At 32.7% G+C, this 23,419-nt stretch overlaps 1 protein-coding gene across 4 annotated transcripts in view; it reads left to right on the forward strand.

The window, feature by feature from the left end:
• Positions 1-23,419, forward strand: part of LOC112603710 (AF4/FMR2 family member 1-like) — a 137,186-nt gene that overhangs the window by 77,837 nt on the left and 35,930 nt on the right. For 3 of the 4 annotated variants that reach the window (XM_025352417.1, XM_025352416.1, XM_025352414.1), the window contains one exon: positions 22,949-23,054. In XM_025352417.1, the coding sequence (XP_025208202.1) occupies positions 22,949-23,054 (106 nt within the window). Of the gene's footprint in view, positions 1-6,453; positions 7,076-22,948; positions 23,055-23,419 lie in introns of those variants that run through there. The other variant, XM_025352415.1, reaches the window with a different exon arrangement.

Raw genomic sequence — 23,419 nt, forward strand, 5'->3', positions numbered from 1 at the left:
ATAAGAAATCCGTACTTATATAAATATATGGTGGTGAGGTAGTTGCAATACAAAGAAACTTTCTAAAATATTAAAAAATAAATCGTATCATTGCGTCATTATATAACAATAATAATTATTGTTGTTGTCAAAGTTATGTAACTGCAGTGACGCGCCACGGTGGTGATACGGACGTGCTGAATTATCAGTAGGCACATTGTATATATATATATATATATATATATATATCATCATGTATTTTTAAAAATTTACCCCCTATCCCTGGTGACTATTCTCCATTGATCCAGTAATTCTACCCAGTTTTTAATGACGGGATGCGTGTGTTTAGCTCGGGATCAATATAAACAATTCTGCAATGATGCTTCTTAGCTCCACACAAGGCATTTTTAGCTTTACATTATACAAATACCTTTCTTGATCCATCTGTATACCAAGATAAGTTTTATGTCTCGTCAGTTTTGTAGGTATACTGCGTGTTTGCGTGGTATAAACTATATCACCGCCAGTCGCCACTGCCGTCGATCGATATAGAAGATAATCGGTGGCCCATGGGTGGTGGGTATTTCGCACAATGTGAAAATATTTTATCTCGTTCGTTTAGGAAAACTCACTTAATTCGAACAAAACTCGAATTCCAACGAAATATACCGAGCACTACAAGACTATCGACGCAGTGTCGAGAAATACTTGTATCGTAATTTATACGTGATGGGAGACAAACAATTGCCGTGAAAGCTCTTCTTTCGACTGATAAATATATGTATTAAGATTTCGAAGAACGTAAAGAATTTATTAGATTGTAAAATTGTATTTATTTATTAGATAAAAGGTCAGTAACACTATAATAGTTATGTAGCGGTGCATGTACAAGGAGATACGATGTTTACTTTCCCCACGTCGACGATGGTTCTAATTTAATCTCTCCAATTTAAAATACTTATTACTCTTATAAAATATTACAATTTAAAAACTAACCGACCAATTATTGTGTATAATAAATAAAACTTCTTAAAAATATATTTAATTATACATAGCTGCTGTCCGAGCGTTGATTTAATGAGTACATATCATACATCTATCGGTTACTACTCGTACATTATTGATAACTAACAAGTCAGAAATCTTATCTTGAGAAAAAAATATTTCTATACAACGCACAAATTTTAAACTTTTTTAAACTTAAAACTTACTTGTCTTTAATTTTTTCTGAACTTGGTAATATTTTTAAATTATTTTTTCCAATTTTCCACGTTTGAATTCCAAATTATAATTGAATTGATAATGTACAGAAATTATTTTCATTAAATTACCTATCAAAAAATTACTCGATTGAAGGACATTTTATAAAATCCAATTTCATTCTATCGTTTTTTTGATAACTAAAATATTATGATTTATTTTTTTACTTTATAATCATATTTTAATATAATATATTATTGTGTAGCCATTGTAGGTATATACATATTAGATATAAGCCATAAAGTACCTGCTATAAGAAATGAAATATTATAAATATCTAATAATATGTAACTATTACAGAGTCTTAAATAAATTTTAAACTTTCAATGTACATTTTTATAATTTATAAACATTACAATATATTAAGAGTTTCGGTGAATCATGTGACGTAAGCGTGGGGTTTTAATATATATTTATTATAGTTGTTTATTATATCAGGAGAGGTTTATATTATAGTGTAGCCGCACTCATATTTTCAATGCACGTGTCGGACAGGTGTTATAGGTACATTATTATATACCAGTTATACTGATGTCTTCGTCGCGGTCGTTCTGATATAGACCAAAAAAAGGTACAGTATTATTACTGTACAGTATGCACACACTACTCATTCCAACGGTTTAAGAAAAACAAGTCAGCCTGCTCGTTATTTAAATGTGAAACTTGTGTTGTTTTATGGTTTATTACCACCGTGCACGATAACAAAAAATATATTACAAATATTTCTTACAAAATATAACATATTATGTTATAGTTAAATTAAAACATAATGGGTATAAACAAAAATTGTCTGTTTTCCATTTCGGTGCGTTAAACAATGTTCAGGCTTCATTGATTATTTAAAACTTTCAACAAATTGACGGGGGAGTTTCAAACCCTACACGGCACATATTATAACCATAATATAAAATATATACGATTGCTGGTGAATAATAATCGATTTGGTGCAGACGCACGTCTGCATTGCATGTATCGATTTGTCTACTATTCTACATAAATTGAATTAACCGCTCACAGATGAATTGCACCCGACATAAATATATCACGACAATGACAAGGAAGAAAAAAAAGGAACTAACCACGAAGAAGAAATGTGCTGAAAAAAGACATTATCTTGTATACTGCTTTGGTCTCTAGCTCTATACGGTTGGGGCCCGTGGGAGAGCATTTAATTGAAGAGTAAAATCGAAAGCGAGTTTTATTTTCTCATAGACTAGGAAAACTTGTTTTACTATTTATAGCATAGATTATCGCTTTTACGGAATAAACTCTGACGTCATTAAATCTATCTTGTACACAATAACGCCGTGTGCATATGCGTCAACAGCGGCCGCGTCAACGTGACAACATCGTTAGGTGCTTAGGTGAACATCATTAGATTGACGACAACGTAAGATCAGACATACTATTATGATGTGAAGGTAATGTGAATAATTAAGGCATAATGCAGAAATGCAGAGTGAGTTAAACCAATAAACATAATAGTAATAAATTATAATTTTATTTTATTCTTATATTGAATTGTCATTTTGTAAAATGATTGTTTATTTTGTAGTATGCCTATAAAGTCTTATGCTATACTATAAATATATAATTTATTCAAAATTGAATTTATAATATTATCAACTATTCTTTATAAATATTATTTATTTAAATATGGAAGTGAGAGATAACACTTAAAATTACTAAATAAATTATTTTTTTATTTATTTGGAAACCTTTTTGTCCTGTACAACTCATGTAAATCATTAGTTTATTATTGATCAAACCATTGTCCTTAATACAACTTCTGTGGTAAGAATTTTGTTGGCAATTAATAAATTTTTTTCAGTAGATCGTGATTAATTTTTTCCTGATATTATAAAGTTATATAGAAATTTCATCTTATGTATCAAGTTGATAATAACCATGATAATATGTTGCTAATTTTTGAAAACTTTTTACTAATTCCCAATAAAATTTAAATTTTGTATCCATCATAATTTTACAAATTGTAATTTTATATTAGACTTCACCTTGTTAACTGATCGCCAATTAGAATAGACCGATGGTCATACAACTGCTGATTCATATAATATACTATTTAGATAATATTTAGTTTATTATTTTAATACAATTATACACAGTTACTACACTATATTCTGATTATTCTATGATTAAGTTAAGTGCATTTCTATTTTGTCTAAAACTTCGTGATATTTTTTTTTTCATTTTACTTAGGTAATTCAACAATAAAACGATAGACTTCAATATCTTAATTATATAATTATTTATTTCATTGCCTAATTTACTTAGGACATTGTTTATAATATCCAGTTAATCTGATAAATATATAGGTATATTAACTGGTGGATTTTTGGCATATAATGTCAAACATTGCCGGTAAATTACCAGTGGTAACATAATGTATGAAATCCACTTGATATATTATTATAGTATATAGTATACACTGTTGTAAATTTGTAATATACATTAATTTTATCACGCCACTAATATAATTTATGTTAACAACACGATTGTGTTTATTCAGGTGTCTGTGATTCTTGTTATTCTACGTATCTACGTATCTATATAAGTATAGTTTATACCTACATGACTGTATATGTAGGTAATTTTTGAGCAATTACATTATAAATAAATTGGATGAAAATCGTATTTTTTTCTATATAGTATTAGTATAATACATAAAAATCTAAAAAAAATCATTATACTCGTATTCTGCAGTTTATCTTTTTGTAGTTTTATGCGATGGGGCTCTTTTTTACTACAATGGCCCAGCGTTAGTTGATTAAATTTTCTCATAAAAAACAAAATAAATATTTTAATTTTATTATTATTTATCAGATAGGCATATTAAATAAAATTATTTTTTAATGACTCCGTGGACTCCACTTCACCACTATCAATAGTGCGTCATTGCTGAAAAAAAAATGGATACATTGTATAGTCCACAGTCCAGTGGGTATATATTATTAGCGTACCTATAATATTCATCGATCCAAGGTCGTATTGAGGAAGTAAGGATAAAATAAAACATTAAAAACTGGTCTCGATCTATAAATATCCTATACTCAGATAGTCTACATTACAACTTTACTATATAGCATTCAACTCCGACGGCGATTGTTTGCAACAAAAAACAGAAAAAACCAGAGGAGACTAAAATCAAAAAAAATAAAAACGAGAATAAATACGCTGGGAGACGTGCACGTACGTGTCTTACGTATGAAAATGCTCCTTTATATGTTGAAAATAATAAAACTCATCCCTTTCGACTTTTCAAACCTTAACGATAAATTACGAATTTGCCACGCACCATACAACTACCGCCACCGTATCGTTGCAAGCCCATGTAGCATGTATGGGGTGTTAGGTCATTTCTTCCGGCCCGGCGGCGGACGTTTTATGACTGTTTTGAAAACCGACACAATACCGTCAAAATCGAATGCACGCTCACAAAATGTCGTATTGATGGTATAATAATACACGTTGTTTTTGTGTTCGTTGTCGAAAATATTTATTGAAACGCGTCACGACTTGTTTACCGATGTGTAAATGTTGAAAAATAAATATTTTTTTATTTTTATTACTCGTTGTTGTCGTCTTAAAAATCGCGATAGCTACTGCCTACTGCAGTAATCTATTATTTGTATCATACTACGTATCATCAACATCATTATATTTAAAATATCGTCGACTTGAAATTTACACAAAACTACAAGCTATAAATAGACTAAATTGAATTGACTAAGAAAAAGAAAACAAAAACTCTATAGCGTATTTGCGTAACTCGATATAAAACAGTGGTATCGAAGAGTTTCATGTTTTATCGCGTTGGTTTTTCTTGTTAATTTGTTGTCTTATAATCGTCGTATAAAATTCGATAATTTACATGGATGTGGAGACGCGGTACAATAAGTACGTATAGGCACGAATTATGAGTGTTTTTCGCCGATTGTTATTGCGACGTAATCGAGTCGTAGCTGTATAATATTATGATTTATGAATAAACACATTATTATCGTTTATGAATTATCAGTGAATGTGTGCTTTTTTAGATTGTAATCGTTCGGGACGACAGTGTATATTAATATTTATCATTATCGATGTATAACATTTGTAATTAACCGAAAATCAGTTTGAAAACGACAAATTAAAATACCATAAAAGATTATACAATGCATTTTTATTACGTACTTTCGTTCATACAGTATACACCATACACGCGCTGCACTGTGGTGTGTATATTATATACAATATAATATATATATATATATACCCATATACATACAATATACGAAATATGGATCACTGACCCCGTAGGCTTTTCTGGTTTTCTGCAATCGTTTTATAAACGACTAAAGAGGTTATTGGCTGTGCTGTGAAAGGGCCGCCGGGACTGCATTAATAGTATCGTATTAGTGGGTGGCACGTGGGGGGAAGGACGGGCGAAAAGACAGTCGGTGTTCAAAAGTTGCAGACAAGGAAACGCAAACATACATTTATGTAATATAGCGTGCATATATATTACATTTATTTTTATAGTCAAGTACCAACAAAATGTTGTAACTATAGTCGTGTCAACGATGCAAAAATAGTGACTATCGTCTTAACCGGAATTTTTTTGCATTCCGTTTTCTCATTTAATACGCGCACACCGTTACGTGTCGTCCCTAACGTCCTCGGGCCCGTTACATCCGTTTGCGATTAGCATACCGATTTGACAATAAATCGCGCGCGATTTCTGGTCGCTTTACTCATCATCGGTCGACCGCCATCAGCTGCGTTGGTAGCAGGAACTCTCTGCGATTATGCGCGCGGAGGAATAATGGGGTGAAGATTTTTTATTTCGGTAAACTTTTCACTTGTTAATGGGTCGTACACCGCGATCGCTCTGTACAAACACACGCGCGCCAGCCCCACCCCACCACCCGCCGCTAGACCCATAATATTCCGTCCCACTTCACGTCCGATTACAACTGTGCGCGCGCCTGTGTGTGTGTCCTTTACCGCCGGCCCGAGACATGCACCGCCACGCGTACCCCTACCACCTACGGGCTACCCATCCACTGTAGCGTTTTCCCCGCTGCTTGCGTCCATCCCCTCCACGTTGCATTCACGGCGGTGGGGGGTAGAGTAGTCGGGGCAGCGGAGTACATACACCGCTACCACCGACGCGCGGCGCGCTCTTCTCTCACAACGGCAGAGGCGGCGGACACTCAATATGGCTTCCGTACGATTGGTCTCCGGTCGCTCGTCCGCTCCGTGAAAATGATAATTTTTTTTTTTTAAATAATTAAATTTTTTTGACAAAATTGATAGTCGCTATTTAATAATAAAAATTTCCAGTACCTACGATATTTCGCGCGATCGTTAGTGTGGCCGCCGCCCTCGAGTGTAACATATTTTTATTTCATGTAAATCGTTTTATGCGTGTGTGTGCTAAAATCCGTGATCGTATCGTTGAAGTGTGTGTATGTGCGCGTTCTATTCTATAAAATATTATATAGTTAATGCTAGTGGTATTGTGTTCCGGGTTAGTGGTGGTCGCTGTCGTGTCCGACGCGGTGTAAACGACGAGTGAAAATATTATATAATTGATGTGTAGATCGTTGTAGCTTTTAAGTCGTTGAGTGTCCGAGGTGTAAATCCGTTATCGGCTTCTCTGTGTGCGATATCCATAATGTATTTCTGAACAGCTTTAAAGAAACCGAATTGCCGCCGCTGCAGTCGTCATCATTACTATCATGAATTACCGTCCGAAACCTAATCCTTTCGATGGCTTGAGGAACTCTCCGTCTTCGCACAACCGTGGAGGACTCAGCTATATGACTACGTGAGTTATTTTTCCAATTGTATTTCTTCATGGTAGCCGCACCCATCGCTCTACATTTGGCACGGAAACATACGTCCTTCACCGATGTTAAAACCCCTCGGCAACCTGGTATTTGGGTCGTAGAAAGTGGACATTTCTTATCGCATTCGCACTAACATACATAGAGTCATAGATTGACATGATTTATACCCTGTCAAGACATTGATAACGCGCATCCTATATATTATTGTGCACGTGTCTTTGACCGGCATCGAATATCTGCGTCAAAGTTTTTCTCCGCCGTCGCACCTGCCGTTCGAAAAAATCAGTTTTCATTTCGGTTCCATTTGCGATGATATAGATACAGGTAGGCAGTAGTAAAGAAGTGCCGTTCGGTAAATACTTGTTTAAGAGTGTACGAGATGTTGGGATCATCCGATTTCCGTGTGTCTCGCGAACTTTCCCCCTTCGGCTGAAGAGGATTAACGAGAAGATTGCGGACGAAACCCGAATAGAGCTGCTCCTCGTCGCATGCACCTTACTCACTTACGATATAACTACTTATATACATATATTATTACAGTAGTAGTCGGCTGTCGCACAGGATTTTTCGTTTACATCCTCTCGTCTCCGTCTATTTTATTTATATATGACGTATATTAATAAATTATCTTCGTTGTGGAAAATACAACATATCCTGTGTATGACGTATATGACGTGTCGATTTTTATTTGGTGTCAAACTGACATTGACATTTTCTATTGGAAAGTCGATGGCGAAAATTTTACATTCGGGAGATGATGGTACAATAGGTAGTAGGGGCCCGCGTCGAACATGAGATTAGAAATCGGGTCTTCTGGGTGTGTCTTATCTCGTAGTAAAATTTATTATTATTAGGTTTGTTCACGTAAGCAGTAGAGATGGATGGTTGACAAAAAAAAAAAAAAAAAAAATGATATAATAATAACATGATAGGTGCCTAACTGCCTCTATGTATGTATGTATGTTTATTATATAAACCGTTGACGTTGCAGCCGTTTTACCTTGAAAACCGCCAACTGCTGTCGTTTGTGTGTATACTCATCGTAACATCTGATGAATAAATTACATGAAAACACACGACGTTTTGTAAATTCGAAATTCGCCAATCTTTGACGAATTGTCTGTACTTTATGATCGTAAAATGTCGGAAGAGGTAAGGCAAATGGTCGATTGCTCAATAAAGATAAATGCTTCGTATCTGTATTTGTGAATACACTGTTACGTATTTGACTAGAGTCCTTTTTCTTCTTTATCCTTGCTCCCCGTTGTCTATTTAACGTTTAACGTATTAAGACTTGTCGTGTAACATTTATCTACAGTAAATTTTTCACTCATATTATTTTCATTTAAAGCATCGTGGAGGGAGAACCAAAAAAATTGTTTTCAAGTTTGTTGTAAACATCTTGCGTCACGATCGCACAATGATTTCATTTAAATAAAAAAAATCATGTTAAATATATATTTATTTGAATTTATTATTCAATATACGTGGTTGTCGCGCATCGGTTCTCGTTGCACTTAAGCTTTTTATTTTTATATCACTAACATTCTTATTTTCCATTTATGATATAGGTACCTATATATTATGCATAATAAATAATAATTCTCCATAGTCATAACACGGCCATTGTATTATTATAATATATATTGTGGACCGATTTCATAATAGTTTATTTTTTCAAGCGGAGAGGATGAGTTCAATTAACGTCAATTATGTCGAATAAGGATTTTGTTTTCGATGAGCGTCTAACATTGTTTGTAATTTGGTGTTAGCTACGTTTCGATCCGTGATTATACAACTCGGTGATAGTCGCCAATTTGTTGTTTAGATTTATTTATTTTTCCATCATTGATATCATTACTTTTATCAATCAGAAGTCATATAATCGATTTAATTCTTTGTATTATATTTTATCTATTTATTAAACTTTGTTTTCTTACATTATTTGTCAATAAAATAATAATCAGTAAAAAGAATGAGAAACTTGACCTTTTTTGATGTCAATTATACAACTCGGGTACATTAGTGTGATATATTGTGTGTGTGTGATAATGTATAATATTATGTACACAAATAAAAATTAATGTCTGTAAGAGTACCTCCTAAATGAGACTCTTCAAGTAAATTTTCCCTTGTCATTAATATATTTATATGTTATCAAAAATTCTTATTGTAAATTGATTATAATTTTTGAAAACAGTTGTATTTTATTTTTAGTTAATTTATTTACATTCATTTAATCCCTTGATATTCATATCATACTTTCTTGTGTAGGTGAGTTTTTTTTAGTAGGGTTCCTTTTTGATTCAACCATCTTAAAGTATGTACAAAACCTTCTAATACTTTTTATGCGATGAAATGTTGTCCCGCTGTCAAAATTCTTTTATAAACTACATTAGTATGTGATACCTCCTTTAAAAACTGTTCCATCGTATAAAATTATGCATGACATGTATTGAACAAAAGATACTGTGAAAAAGTATGTAACATTATTTTGAGGCTTTCACGATTAAAACTTAATTTAAAAAATTTACAATTTCAATGGTGCTTATATAATCGTTGTATGTTACATTGAATGTTAATAACTTAGTTATTAAGAAAAACAATTATGAGTTACCAAGTATGTATTTAATTTTGTCAGGATACATTGTTTTTATAATAAAAATAAAATAAGTAGACATTTAGCATTGATGATAGTAAACATTTTTTATACTAATTAATTAATGTTCTGAAGTATATTAAATTTACACGTATAGTGCACTAAACTAATATGAATTAATATTTGATTATTAACTATAAAAATTGCAAGTTTACATTTAAGTTTTTTTTAAATCAATATTTGTTATATTTTCGGATAGTGCGATTTTATAACAATCAAGTGTCAATTAACATTTATATTTTGTTATACTTGTAAATATTCTCTAGAATTTATTTACTTCAACGTTAGTATATATAATATATTAATATTATTTATGAATTATGATCTTTGTTTGAGAAATGTTTACCTCGTTTTTACTTGGAATTTATGTCACCGGACTAATACTTTGGAGGTGTATTTTAAATTACTAGGGTAAAAGTTGAACCAAATGATATTTGTTTCCTTTAACCCTTTGAATTTATGTGTGTACGAATGAAAATAAACTTTCTTTTATTGCGTAATCGTTAACTATACAACTATTAATTAGAACGTTTTATTAAAAAATAGAAGAATTATATTTTATATAATACCTACCTATGGACCGTGTTTTATAGTCGGTAATCAAACAAAATTAATTATTTAGGCAATATGAATGTCGTCTTTGTGGGTGCACACGTATACGAGATCGTGGAATTCCACAAAATAAATTACGAAAGATATCTAAAAAATTTTATACCCGCGTCTGTTTGTTTTATTATTATTATTATTTTTTATTTGTTTATGCAGTCGGCGAGTATAAAATAACACTATAGTTACGTGGAACACCGTTAATGGGCACGTTTATACCCATCAAGAGTCTGTATATATGGGTTTGTACTTTATACATTAAGTTTTCGTGACTCAGAATATTTTTTAAAAACAAAAAAATCATCTTTTTTATCGACAACAATTTAACTCCCAATGTTATTAGGCACATCACTTCCATTTTAGGTATTCTTTATGACGAAAGTTTCCAAAAAATCCAATCCAGTGAATATTGTCATTGTTATGAAACGATTTGTGTCTCAGTGAGCACCAATAATTTTATTGTTAAGCACTCAAGTGCTCGTTATCTGATTTCAAATGATCAATGACAATGATCATATTATAATTATCAAATTATTTCAACCCTAGTGACCGATTTCGGCTACGAGATTGGTCAGGTAGCGAATTGCGGCTACAGTGGTCAAATCGCCGTGTGAATTAATTATATTATCATAAACGAAACGGACAGTATTTCTTTTGTCAAACAGTCCCATTCATGATCGATGTGCAGTCGTTACTGGGTCTGTATTTTGGAGCAACCCGTAATACGTTTCCATCTTTACCCGAAAATCCATCGTCAACGGGGGTCGCGTTAGCGCCAGCTTTGTTGTTGAAGATTAGTCAAAATGTCAAAACGGTTCCAGAAATCGATATCTCTCGCACCGTGTGTCCGTTGTCCGATTAAAGGTTTATCTAGTAGCAGTAGCTCGCCGACTGTTGTTTTCGACTTCTTAATAATATTAATAATGATCATCCCGCACTAGCGCAGTGGGTCATCGCGTCATTAGAGCGATTTATTAACTTTTTGAAAAATGGTCAACTTTTAACTAAAACATAATTCCAAGATATTTTGTCTCCTAAGTTTGTCGATAATCGGTTACTCGGCAGGAGGCAAAAACGGAGATTATTGATTATTTATGAATAAAAAAAAAAGAATATTTTATTATGTATAAATAAATGAAAAGAATCGCTGAAAATCGTTTCCGGAATAGTCGACGACGACGACGACGACGGCTACCATCACCACCACTTCTACCATTACCACCTCCACAACCATCTCAGGTGCCGCCGTCACTACCGTCTGTATAAAGTGGTCGTCGCGGACGCGTGAGCGACGTTGGCGACCCGAGCAACACCGGAACGGTTCTCCCCACTCGCTAGTGCAACAGACGGCAACGTCGCAGCCGGCTGTGTCGGCGGGGCCTGTTTGCGCAATGACATCGCCGGTGCGCGCGATATATCATTTCACATTTCGGTATTATTGGCCTCCTTTTCAGGGGCGTCTTTACTCTTTCGTCTGCCTTAACCACCCGCGTGCATGCGCTGCTCATCCTGATCTCGATCCAATGATGTTTGAACTAATGTATCGCCGCGGGGGGGCACATATTTCTATGTATCACGATATTGTAATCGTATGTTTACTCAAAATATACGTTCGGGAGCGACAAAGAGCGAGTGAGACGTCAGTGGACGCAAAGACTCTGGAGACGTCGAGGAATTCGTAGGGATAAACATTTGTAATCTGTTCGTCCTCACGGTCACGCCGACCCTTTTGTCGGCATTTGTGGGGCTTGTGCGCTACGATGTTTCACAGTGCACCATAAACGCGTCTGCCTGCTGGCTGGCACCTGGCTACCTGTCTGTGCCTCTACAATCGATTGTTTTCATTGCCATTATTAACTGTCACGTAGACAATTTTTTCGTCATGAATTATCGTATTGATATTTCGTATTCATATTATTATTGTCGTACTCAACTTGTAGTCCATACGATTTTTTCTCAGAACTTGTCGATACGCGCTTAAATAAACTCAATTAACATTATGAATTATCATCGTTATTATGTTGTCGGGTTTTTTCGGTGTACGATGACGACAACGCAGTCCATCGTTGCGCTATTTTTTTCCAGATATTTCCCGCCTGCCTTATGCAAACAGTGCTTAAGTTGTTTGGTTATCTTATCGGCAGTCAACAATGTTTATATTATTAATATTATTATGACGACGGTCGTTTGCCGGCGCCACCGTTACACGTGTACAAAATTTTCTTCTGTAACGGGATTTCGTGTTTTAGACGTTTTAGTCTTTCAAAACTCGTCTCTACTTCATATCAATTTCTATCTCGCATACTTACATATTACCGTAAATCAGTGAAAAACCATTTGAATTAATTTATTCTGTTTCATATGTTTTTTTTCTTTTTGGTAGGTCATTAGTTTTATATTATTTTTTTTAGTTTGTCGTGTTGACTCCGACTTAAAATCTTGATATTGTATAATTTTTTCTCGATTATAATTCTATAATATATTAAAACCGTAAAACATATTTGACGTCAATTATTGTTAACGACGGTTATATGTGAAAATATGAAATAAACCTTTTAAATTATGTCGACATTTTTAAAATACCACTAACGAGTTCATTTATGGGTTTTGAATGTTTCCAGATGAATATATATTTTCTATATACATAATAATATGTTGTTAGCAGTTTAATCTACCTATACGTTTTTTTTTTTTTTTAATATCGCGTGCATGGCTTAAGCATCTCGAATCCCTGAAGTATTTTTGTTAAATTTTTCTAGCTTTATCCTACTAATTTAATTAGAACTGTTTAAAGACAAAACTTAACGTACTGCATATTTATATAGTTTTCGTTATTGTACCATAAGATAGTAATTAAAACTATAAATATATATAGTATATACATTATATATTTCTACATTACATGTATTTATTCACTATCGCAAATATAACAATAATTAGAAATTTTAAATTTTTTAAAATGTAAGACATAATTTTAACTTAAAACGCACTGGTATGGTACAGTTTGTTAAAAATACAAAATATAACGTAATATACATTCGTAATCAAAATCTGTAAATAATCACTAGTAGTTAATTAATATTCCATTAAAAATGATAGGTATACCTACTAAGTTTATTACTTCATAATAGTAATATTATAATTTAATCAAAAAATAAAAAAAAATAACAATTTTATTAATATTATTTTACAATACTCATAAAATATTCTACTGAATTTATTTTGTGCATTAATTAGTAAGTGCCAAATGAATTTCACCAGATAATTACATGTGTGCTAAATTACATATTTATGAATCATGAATTCATGAACAAGGTTATGATATCTATTGGTCTGAAATATAATATCTTCGCTTTATTTATATTTTCAAATTATATAAGAATTTTTTATTTAAACAATATTTAAATAATTTTTAAAAATATAAAATCTCTTTTTTTTTCTTATTTACTAATTATAATTTTTTTTGATTATGCGTACAATAACAATTGTTCCACGTTATAATGTACCTAGAAGAAAAAAATTCCTGAACATTTTAGTGTATTATTTTAGAATATTGTACCAACATTTGTAATTTATTAACTTGATAAGCTAAGTATTGACAATTATTTCGAAAGATTAAACTGTGTTTTGACTATAAAAATTTACTGATTTAATACAAAATACCTAAATATTTATAAACTTAGCCAATATCTGAATAAATTATAATTTTGACATATCATTATGATAAAAAGTGTTAATAATTAATATTAACTATAAAATAGCTAATTTGTTTTGCAAAAATTAATTTTTTTAAGTTAATAACGAAAGAGCTTATTTGAAACTATGAAATTTTTTTTATATCTAATATAAAAATATACTTGTTTTGTATAGTGTTTTTTATTAGGTTTAGATAGTAGGTTAAACCGATTACTACGTATATTAACGTATTATTTTTGAAGAAAAAAAATGTTTATGAGTATATTGGATGTTGATTATATATTTTTATTAACACAATTTATAACTTATACATTTAATCATTTAGAAATAGTTTAACTTCAGTTTTTAACGACAAACATTTGGTATTAGTTATCACTAAAGTGATCATCATTCTTTAATGTATTTTAAATGAAATAATAAATTTATCATTATAATTATTAATCATCTAGAATAATGCTTAATATATAATTCTGTGATCTGACCATCATACTTTTTGTGTTTTGTGCTTATTTGTGTATATTCGCGTGCGTGTGTGTATAAATTCGTGACGTTAACATTTGCAATATAATTTGACTTTCTGAACACGACGTGGGACGGGAAGGGAGCTAAAAGTATTCGAGCATTGAGTAATTTTCTATTTGTCGTTTGAATTTTAAATGTAAAGACTATATAGAGTGACTTATTATTCCTCTGTACACATGTTTTCTCGGGCATTTCAAACTTTTAAGATTAGTAAAATAAATAAAATATAATAGCATGTATTATTCATATTGGAAGTGTAGCACGTTCAAAGTTTTAACAAAGTGAAAATTTTAATATGAAATACCCTCAACGAGTATTTCGTTAGTTTTCTTCGACACTAACATTTTAATATCGGAAGAAAATCTGCTTACAATTAAACATAACTTCAATAGCTCAATAATTATTTAATGATTAGTTACATTATATAGAACATACTTATTATACCTATTGCTTTTATGAGTATAAACATGTTTATACTTCATCATTCATTTATATTATATACATCATACATGTGTGTCGTGCGTTTTTATTATATTTACATTTTACATATTATATACTTGTTAAGTCAAGTAATAAAATTTTTATTGGTTTTTGATAATCAATTTATAATTTAACTATGTCCTGGATATTATATTAAAACTTATATTTAATAATAACGAATGGATTATTTTTTTCTAAGCATAAGTACTTAATCGATGAACGTTTCTCGACAATTTTTTTTTACGTAATTTTGATTAGTTAATAACAATAATAACTTTTGCCGGCGTTAATATTTTTACAGTATACAGATCATGTTTTTCATAAATAGTTTTTGGAAATACTCCAAATTCTCAATCTACTAAATATTTTGTATTAGTTCTGGATTTTTAAAAAGCATTTTTTTTTTATTCTTTTGAATTTTTACTATCATTTTGAACTATGTTTGTTGAGAGTTTGAGAATTTTTTACTTGTGTATATTTATAGAATGTATGTGTACAAGGTATATGATATATACCTTTACTATAAACTATATGTATATATTTTTCTTTACCATTCAGCATAAATTATACTATGAGCAACAATTTTTTGCTAGCGTAATCAAAAATACATTCTTGTCACATATGTTTAAGACATGATATGTATAAACTTATCAAATTTCTGAAATCCGATTATACTTAGTTTTCATTTTAATAATGATCGCTGTCTGAGTTATTCAAGGTGGACGACGTTTATCGTCTACGGTTCGTAAGTAACACTATATGAATAAAGTATCTACGTTTACAAATTGGAAAGCTTTGATCAATAAACAAATGACATTTTTCTTTTTCTTCATGGAAATTAAGTTCTTACAGAGCTGTCATTATTGTAATACTTGTTTGCAATAAAATAGTACAACACCAATTTTTTCTCTAAAGAAATGTTATTTTATCGTTAAGTTATAAAAACAAGTTAGTAGTTAATAGTTATTCATAATACTGTAGTAGTTGCATCGCTGTAATGTAGGTGATTAAATAAACGAAAAAAAAAACCGTGTTAATCGTAAACAACAGTGAAAACATTTTGAAATCTTGTCCTTGCGTTGTTTTTTTTTTTTTTTTGTATAAAATAATTTAATGCATTCCAATAAACAAAGAATTGATTTTAATTATCATTAGATGTATATATACCTTTTTTATTCGTTTTATTGAAATACACTTATAACCATGAAACTAATAAACTACGCCAAGAAAATCGTATGATGGTGAAATATCGGCGCAGTGACGGAGAGATTATATTATTATTTATTATCAGTGTCGTTTTCGTGGCGATAAGAAGGAATTCCATCATAAAGGTCATAAGTTAATTATTAATCCTATCGTTTCCGCCAATTGAAATTGTACGTTTAAGTAACTCGAGGTTAATCTATTGTTTTTCATACCAAAAAAAATTGACAATTAGTCAAACTAGGCAAGTATGGGAAAAATAAAAACTGCCCAAACAAAAATTAATAGTTACTTCTTTTTTAAATTGACATAGACATTGTGCTACTGCAGTATATATATTTGATAATACAATTATGTTTTATTATATTGATATGAAGCAACATTTTTTTCAAATTAATTCAAAAGAAAACAGAGTGGTTTATAGAAAGTACTTTATAATTAATAAATTTGGAAATATTTACGTTATAAAATAAGTTAATTTTTAATATTCACGCAATTAGAAATAATATAATCATTTTTGTAACTGAATGATTCAATATTTAAAGAAAATAAATTATAAAAATTGACTTGTATTTTTTATTATACCCGTAATATATCTGTAGGCATTTTTTTATATACATATCATATGCGTGTGTGTGTACAGTGTGAATAACACAAGTATATTTTATACATATTGGGTCAGATCCATTTAATCCCGATTGAACCCATTGGCGACGGTGCCTTCGTCACAGCAGGTAAATAGCTTAAAAGAAAACATTTTGTTTTTAAACTTCAGCGAGTGGTTCACCTAAAAATAAAAATAAAATACAATATAACCGAAACAGAGCACGTTGTGACGCTTCTAAGTTTTCTGTGCATATAAACGTATTTTATAATGTGTAGGATAATTTATTGTATTTTTTTTCTCAAATCTTTAATAATAATAGGTATTATATCGTAATAACGATGAATGATATTTACGTATATTTTTTTAAATGCCGTTTTTGTAATATGTCAATGGGAAGAAAATAAAATCGATTACAATCATTGTAATATCTATATTATTATTATTTACAATGTACAGACTATAACGCGGGGAGTGTATTTTTCTCCGACTTCCTACTTTTCGTATGTTTAATTGTGTTTATCATAAGATTTTTACAGATTTGGAAGAATCGCGTTTATTTTTCAATCCAAATAACATTTAAAATAAATATTTGTATCACTATCGTTTAGAGTTTCTGACTGAATTCATCATAGTATTATTTGTATTCGTGTACAGATTCGAATACGGTAAATTCTCTTGTATAATTTATTAAAATGACAATTTTATGAAAAGGCTACAAAAAGAGTCCGAGAAACAATATAACTGGCGTTTTTATTAGCCTTTTTTTTTATAGCTTTTGAAGAATAGTATACGTTCGGTATACAAAAGTATGTTCTGTGGGTCACACCAGAGATTTGGAATTGATTCAAAATCGTTGCTATGTTTATTTCTCGTGTCATTCCATATGGCACATCGGCGTAGGTACGAAAATGCACGCGTGTTATACATAGACACCGAATGTTATTTTTAATTTACACTTTCGCGTTAATACCCGTCGCATTATTCGCGCAAATAGCACAGAAATATTTTATAAAGCGCTTTAATCACGTCATCGTCGTCGCAACCGAATTCGTTTCCCTCGAGACAATTCTGTGACCGCCGTAATGCCGAGTGGTTCTATAAGTAAAACTTTGTAACAACGGCTGAACTAAGAAAAAAAATAACACGATCATATCGCACTATTTTGTCTCTTCAAGTAATCCGGAGTACTCCTGGACGAAGGTTTAAATATTGTATTTTAAGTGGTATTCGGTTGGGTTGTACACATTATGGAAATCAGCAGATTATTGACGACGACACGTACGCGTTCCGTTTTCGCGTAAAAAATTAGTAGTATAGCCCCAAACCGGTAAGGATTAAAGTCTATCCGTACGCGTGCTAGACGGGCGTAATACACGAGAAACAAGCCACTGTAGAGCGATGCGTCGTCGTGTGTTTATACTTTGTTGCTTCGACGGCCGAAAACGAAAAAATCGTCGTCGGCTCGTCGTCGACGACGAATACTACGACTACGACGCCGCCACAATAGAGGTCAACGACCATTGCCAGCGGAGCTCTTTTTCCCCCTCGTCGTGCACACTCCTCGCACCACCGACCGACCGACTCGCGAGCGTATGTGTGTGTGTGTGTACTAACAGTATGGCATAATATCTGTTTTCTTCCCTTTACACCGCGTCGGTACAACATCGTTCGTTCTCCAGAGACCACGACGAATAATAATAAGAATATAGCACCGTCTTTGGGATAATATTTTCTTTTTTTGTCCGTTTTGTTTACGGTTGCAGAGCGTGGGGGACTGCACTGCGCGTTTGGCGAACTGACGCCTATCATGCCCGTTTTATCTTTTCTCGTTATTGTCACAATTATTACCATTTGCCCATAGGCGCATATATATCTATACACGACGACGTAAACGATAATATTGTCGTCATAACTGTCGCACCTGCACTCGCTGCAAGTCCGTGGTCCGCCGTCAGTACAGTGTTGATCAACAGTGTGAGTGGTCGCGCGAGTGTATTCGATTTTAACGACGGTTTCGCATAAAAAAACGTATTTTAAACTACCTGCCTCAATTAATTGTAAGTAATCTGTAAATATTCGCCTGCGCGCGCAGTAAATTATTATCGTATTACATACTTACCTATATTAATATTGAATCAATATTTCTTATATTTCATTTCGGTCCACGCGCGAAAGAAATTGAAAACGACGTGCTAATCCTTTCATACTATAATAACAGCTAAACCGTAATTTAATTTGAAACAATAATATATATATATATATATTACGGTGGTAAATTACACTATGTTAAAGTAAACCTTAGTAATATGACGTGCTTATTTGTTTGATCCAATAACGTCGTCGGTTGGTGGGGCCAGCTGGCCAGTGGCGGTATTTGGTCTATCGACGAGATAATAATTATTAAAGTCGTATAATCCAATTGTAATTCACCCGTTATACTGCCCGCCGGGTGACGGGAACGTTATAAAAATCCTTGTCGCGATATTTTTATTTGCCCTCCTATTTTAAATTTCAACCAACGAAAGTGCATGTATGGTTTGAGCTACGCCGTTGCGTTTTCATTGTACAGTAATTTGATTATGATTAATAATAATAATAATAATAATAATAATAATAATAATATTATCATATGATCATCAAAACGGTAATTTATCATTTTTACAATTTACTTAAGGTTGCAGGTAACCTTTTAGGTACGTGCCTCAATTCGTTTTACCGATTTTATGATTGGTAAAACATTATCCCGACGATCATCCGAAATGTTATCCGCTTTTGATGTTTTTTTTTTTTTAATAAGTTATGATAACATTTTGGTATACTAATGAATCTGAGCATTATCACCATACGAAAATCGAGTACGCACTGAACGCTTCTGGTGCTTGTCTAACTCAGAATTATAATATATCGGTGGTAAGGTAATGATCCGAGAGGCGGAAGCCGAACGTGGTCAAGTAAACCTCTAATAATGAAAATCATTGTTTAACATTTTCTACGGAAAGTGAATGGCGTGTAATCGCGCGTTTTTCGTTTGAACACATTTTATCCCACGGATTGTAAGTCCGTAAAAATAAAATCCTTACACTTTCGATAATAATAAGAGTAAAATTTCTTTTTACGACTTTAATAATAATTATTATTATTACTATTCTTGGCCGAGTAAACGGTTTCGTATTCCATGGGGAGGTTAGAGATATCGAGATTCGAGATCCGGGTTCAGTGTATGATGGAAAATGTTATAAAGGGTATTCGCCGCTGTCGTCATCCACCACGACGATATCTACGACGACGATATTTTAGGGTGAACAAAAATTGTTGGCTACGTACGCAGTATACATGGTTATTATTATACAGCGGTATTAATTCCCCTGTTGATTTGAAAAAAAAAACAAACTCTCGGTACTGGACACGACCTCCGATGTGGGATACACTCACACACACCACTATTGATTTTCTGTGTCTTCGGGGTTCGTGTTCTCTCTCGGCGCGTGTATGTATATAGTTCTTTATGGCTTCATGTACACATATACACACACATATTTCGCTTAGCCATACACGCCGTTCTATAAAAGTCCAATTCTCGTCATTAATTATTACCCACACAAGCGCCACGCGCGGGTAGTATTCACGTCGACCGCTTCCTCCTCCGTCGTCGGAGCAGCCACCATCACCGCTGGTATATAACAGACACTTTCGTCCGCTACCCGTCACACTACACCTATTCACCACTTCTACAACACTCGGGTCGGTTTTGTACATACTGTGCATATTAAAAGCACAATCGATATTGAGTATGGTGTGGTGTGTACGTGTGTACTAGCTATCAGGTATGTAATGTACATGGGTGTAAACGACGTCGGCGGTAGTAATGGTATCGGTGGTCGTCTAAAAAAATATGACCCTGCTGTAGTATATAAAATGCGTCATTATATGTATATTTAACATGGCTGACTCCGCGTAAAAGCTTCGCGCGTTATTTATTTATTACGTCGTATTGCATCGGCGACAGATGTGGAAAAAGAGAGAAGGTGCTGGTGTATATTGACGACATCCGACGTAGTGGTGCTGCTTCGATGGATGACTGTCGATATTCTATAGTGGTTTAGCCGTTTGGCGAACTGCATCTGAGAAAATTTTACTTTTAACCGAGTCACTCCGCGAATATAAACCGATTTTTGCTTGAATTAAATCAACTTTATTGTATTGCGCCATTAGTCGTTTTCATTAACGATCGCGTATTATGTTCTGTAAACGCGTGTCTGCAGTATTGGCGCACGCGCAATTAAATGTCTTAGAAGATGCTGCTGATTTTGACCTCGTAATTTGACAGCAGTTTTCCAGTTTTTCGTTTAAAACAATGAAATATTAGTGTAAAACAGCGGTCATCGTGTATAAATATTATGTATATGCGTTCGTTTTAAGCCTTCTTAATGCCATAACTACATGCTTATAGACACTAACCAATTGACTGCTAAAACTATGTACAGTTGTTTTTATTTTCGTTACTTAATATTCAATAATAATAATCTCTCCCTAGAACTTAAAAAGTGTAGACAGTATAGCTGTAGGTGTTATTTTTTTTGTTTACGATCAATGTTTCTATATATGTTTAGTATTTTATTTTATATATATTGACATTTTTAATGAACATGTTCAAACTAGAGATAAAACCTATTGTATTTATGTGTGGGGATTTCAGCGCTGCAGTCCATGCAGGTTTAGGTATAAATCATAGACCTTATATATACTACTAGAATAGCCTTGCAGCCTATGGTAGTAACCGGTCAGACATACTGCAGTGGTGTACCGTGTACAGTATGACATCGGTGTTGATATGTCTAGTGTCTAGTACAATGTATAAGTATAATAATATATATAATATATAATATTATATGATGAAGTTACAAGTTACAAAAAAAGCGCTCTCTATCTATGACCGTTCTATTTGTAGAAAAGGCTAGTCTAGTAGTAAAAGGTCTACGATATAAACGAACATAATAATATATAACGTTATTGTTCTATTCACCTCATAATTGACACATGAATACGGTATATATGCGCGTAATTTCGTTGATTGTATAGTGTATACGAGTATGTGTTTGCAAAATTATTTTATATTCTATCGGTAATTATCTCACGCCGTAATTTTTCGACGAACTGTGTTCGAGATTTGACCCTCCTATATATTGGCATCCGGCGGGTATATACAGACATATATATATATGCACGTACGAGGATATAGGTATGCCACCTGGAAATCTGTACATGGCATATGTGTCAGGTGTACACTTTGTAGTGCGCCAACAGCTGCCGATTTGAGAAAGGTTCCACCACTACTACACCTAGTCGACGGCGGCAGCGACCGTGGTCTGGACGTCTGGTGAGTTTTGGTGTTGTGGCTGCGGCTGCTGCTATAACAGTCAGGGTTAATCAGTGGATATGAAAAAAACCTTCTCTTGTGTTCTCAAGGCCTCTCATTGGGTACAGTTAGTCCGCGGGGGCGCATTTTTCGTTACACTACTTATGGGATTCATCATAATCATTCGCGTACAATACAAACATTACTTGTCTTTCGTACCAGATGTTTACTACCTTTATATATACACATAAATATAATGTGTGGTCTCTGTTGTTTAGCTATTACCCTATTAGTATAGTTATACAGTTAGGTATTTTTTATTTATTCATTTGTGCATAGAATAATATCTATCATGAGTTTTGGATAGAATATAATATATTATGCTCTACCTATCACACTATGGGATTGTAGTGCATTCGTTATTATATTGAGTGATGGACTACCGTTGTCCGTTAGCATATGCAAATCCTTTTGGCCATCTGCAGGAAAATCCCTTTATATTATGTAGTGTTATATATGTATTATATAGTCTGCCAGGTGTAGTATTGACAATATTTTTACCACAGTTTTTCACTATGTGCGTCCTTATATTATATATAATATAGAACGATAGTATTTCTAACCCTTTTTCCCTTTCGTTGTCTTGTCTAGATGATCATGAATCTACATGCGATATGCAAAGTACAGCTATATTTATACGTTTTTTTTGTTTGTTTTTACAGAATGGAACGGGAAAAACAACGTGAGAAAGAAAGACAATCCAGACAGCAACAAGTTTCCGAAAATAATGTCAAAGATAAGAAAGAACTGTTTGGCTCTCCAGTAAAGGTAATTTTCGTTTATTATTTATGTTTAACTATTGACTCAATAATTATGCATGTTTAATAATATATACATATAATATAGTCGGTCGTTTGATTTGGGTGTAGTATAGATTAGCTAGCCTTCCGGATATTTCAAAGAACCGTAAAAATTCATTTCTCCGTCGCTCGGAATAAATAGGCAATATATGTCTTGTATTTTCATTCCCACCGTCACTGTGTGGTTTTGAGTCGTTTTAATGTTGCAGCTGACGACATCGCTGTTTCCGCTGATATTAGAGGGGAAGGAGGGACCTTGTTTTGAGACCATGCATATACGAGTATATAATATAATAATGCTAACGCTGTACCTACAAGTATTAGTGATGGATG

The sequence above is a fragment of the Melanaphis sacchari genome, unplaced genomic scaffold, assembly GCF_002803265.2.
Source record: "Melanaphis sacchari strain LSU unplaced genomic scaffold, SCAv2.0 Contig10_pilon_pilon, whole genome shotgun sequence".
Lineage (NCBI taxonomy): Eukaryota > Metazoa > Arthropoda > Insecta > Hemiptera > Aphididae > Melanaphis > Melanaphis sacchari.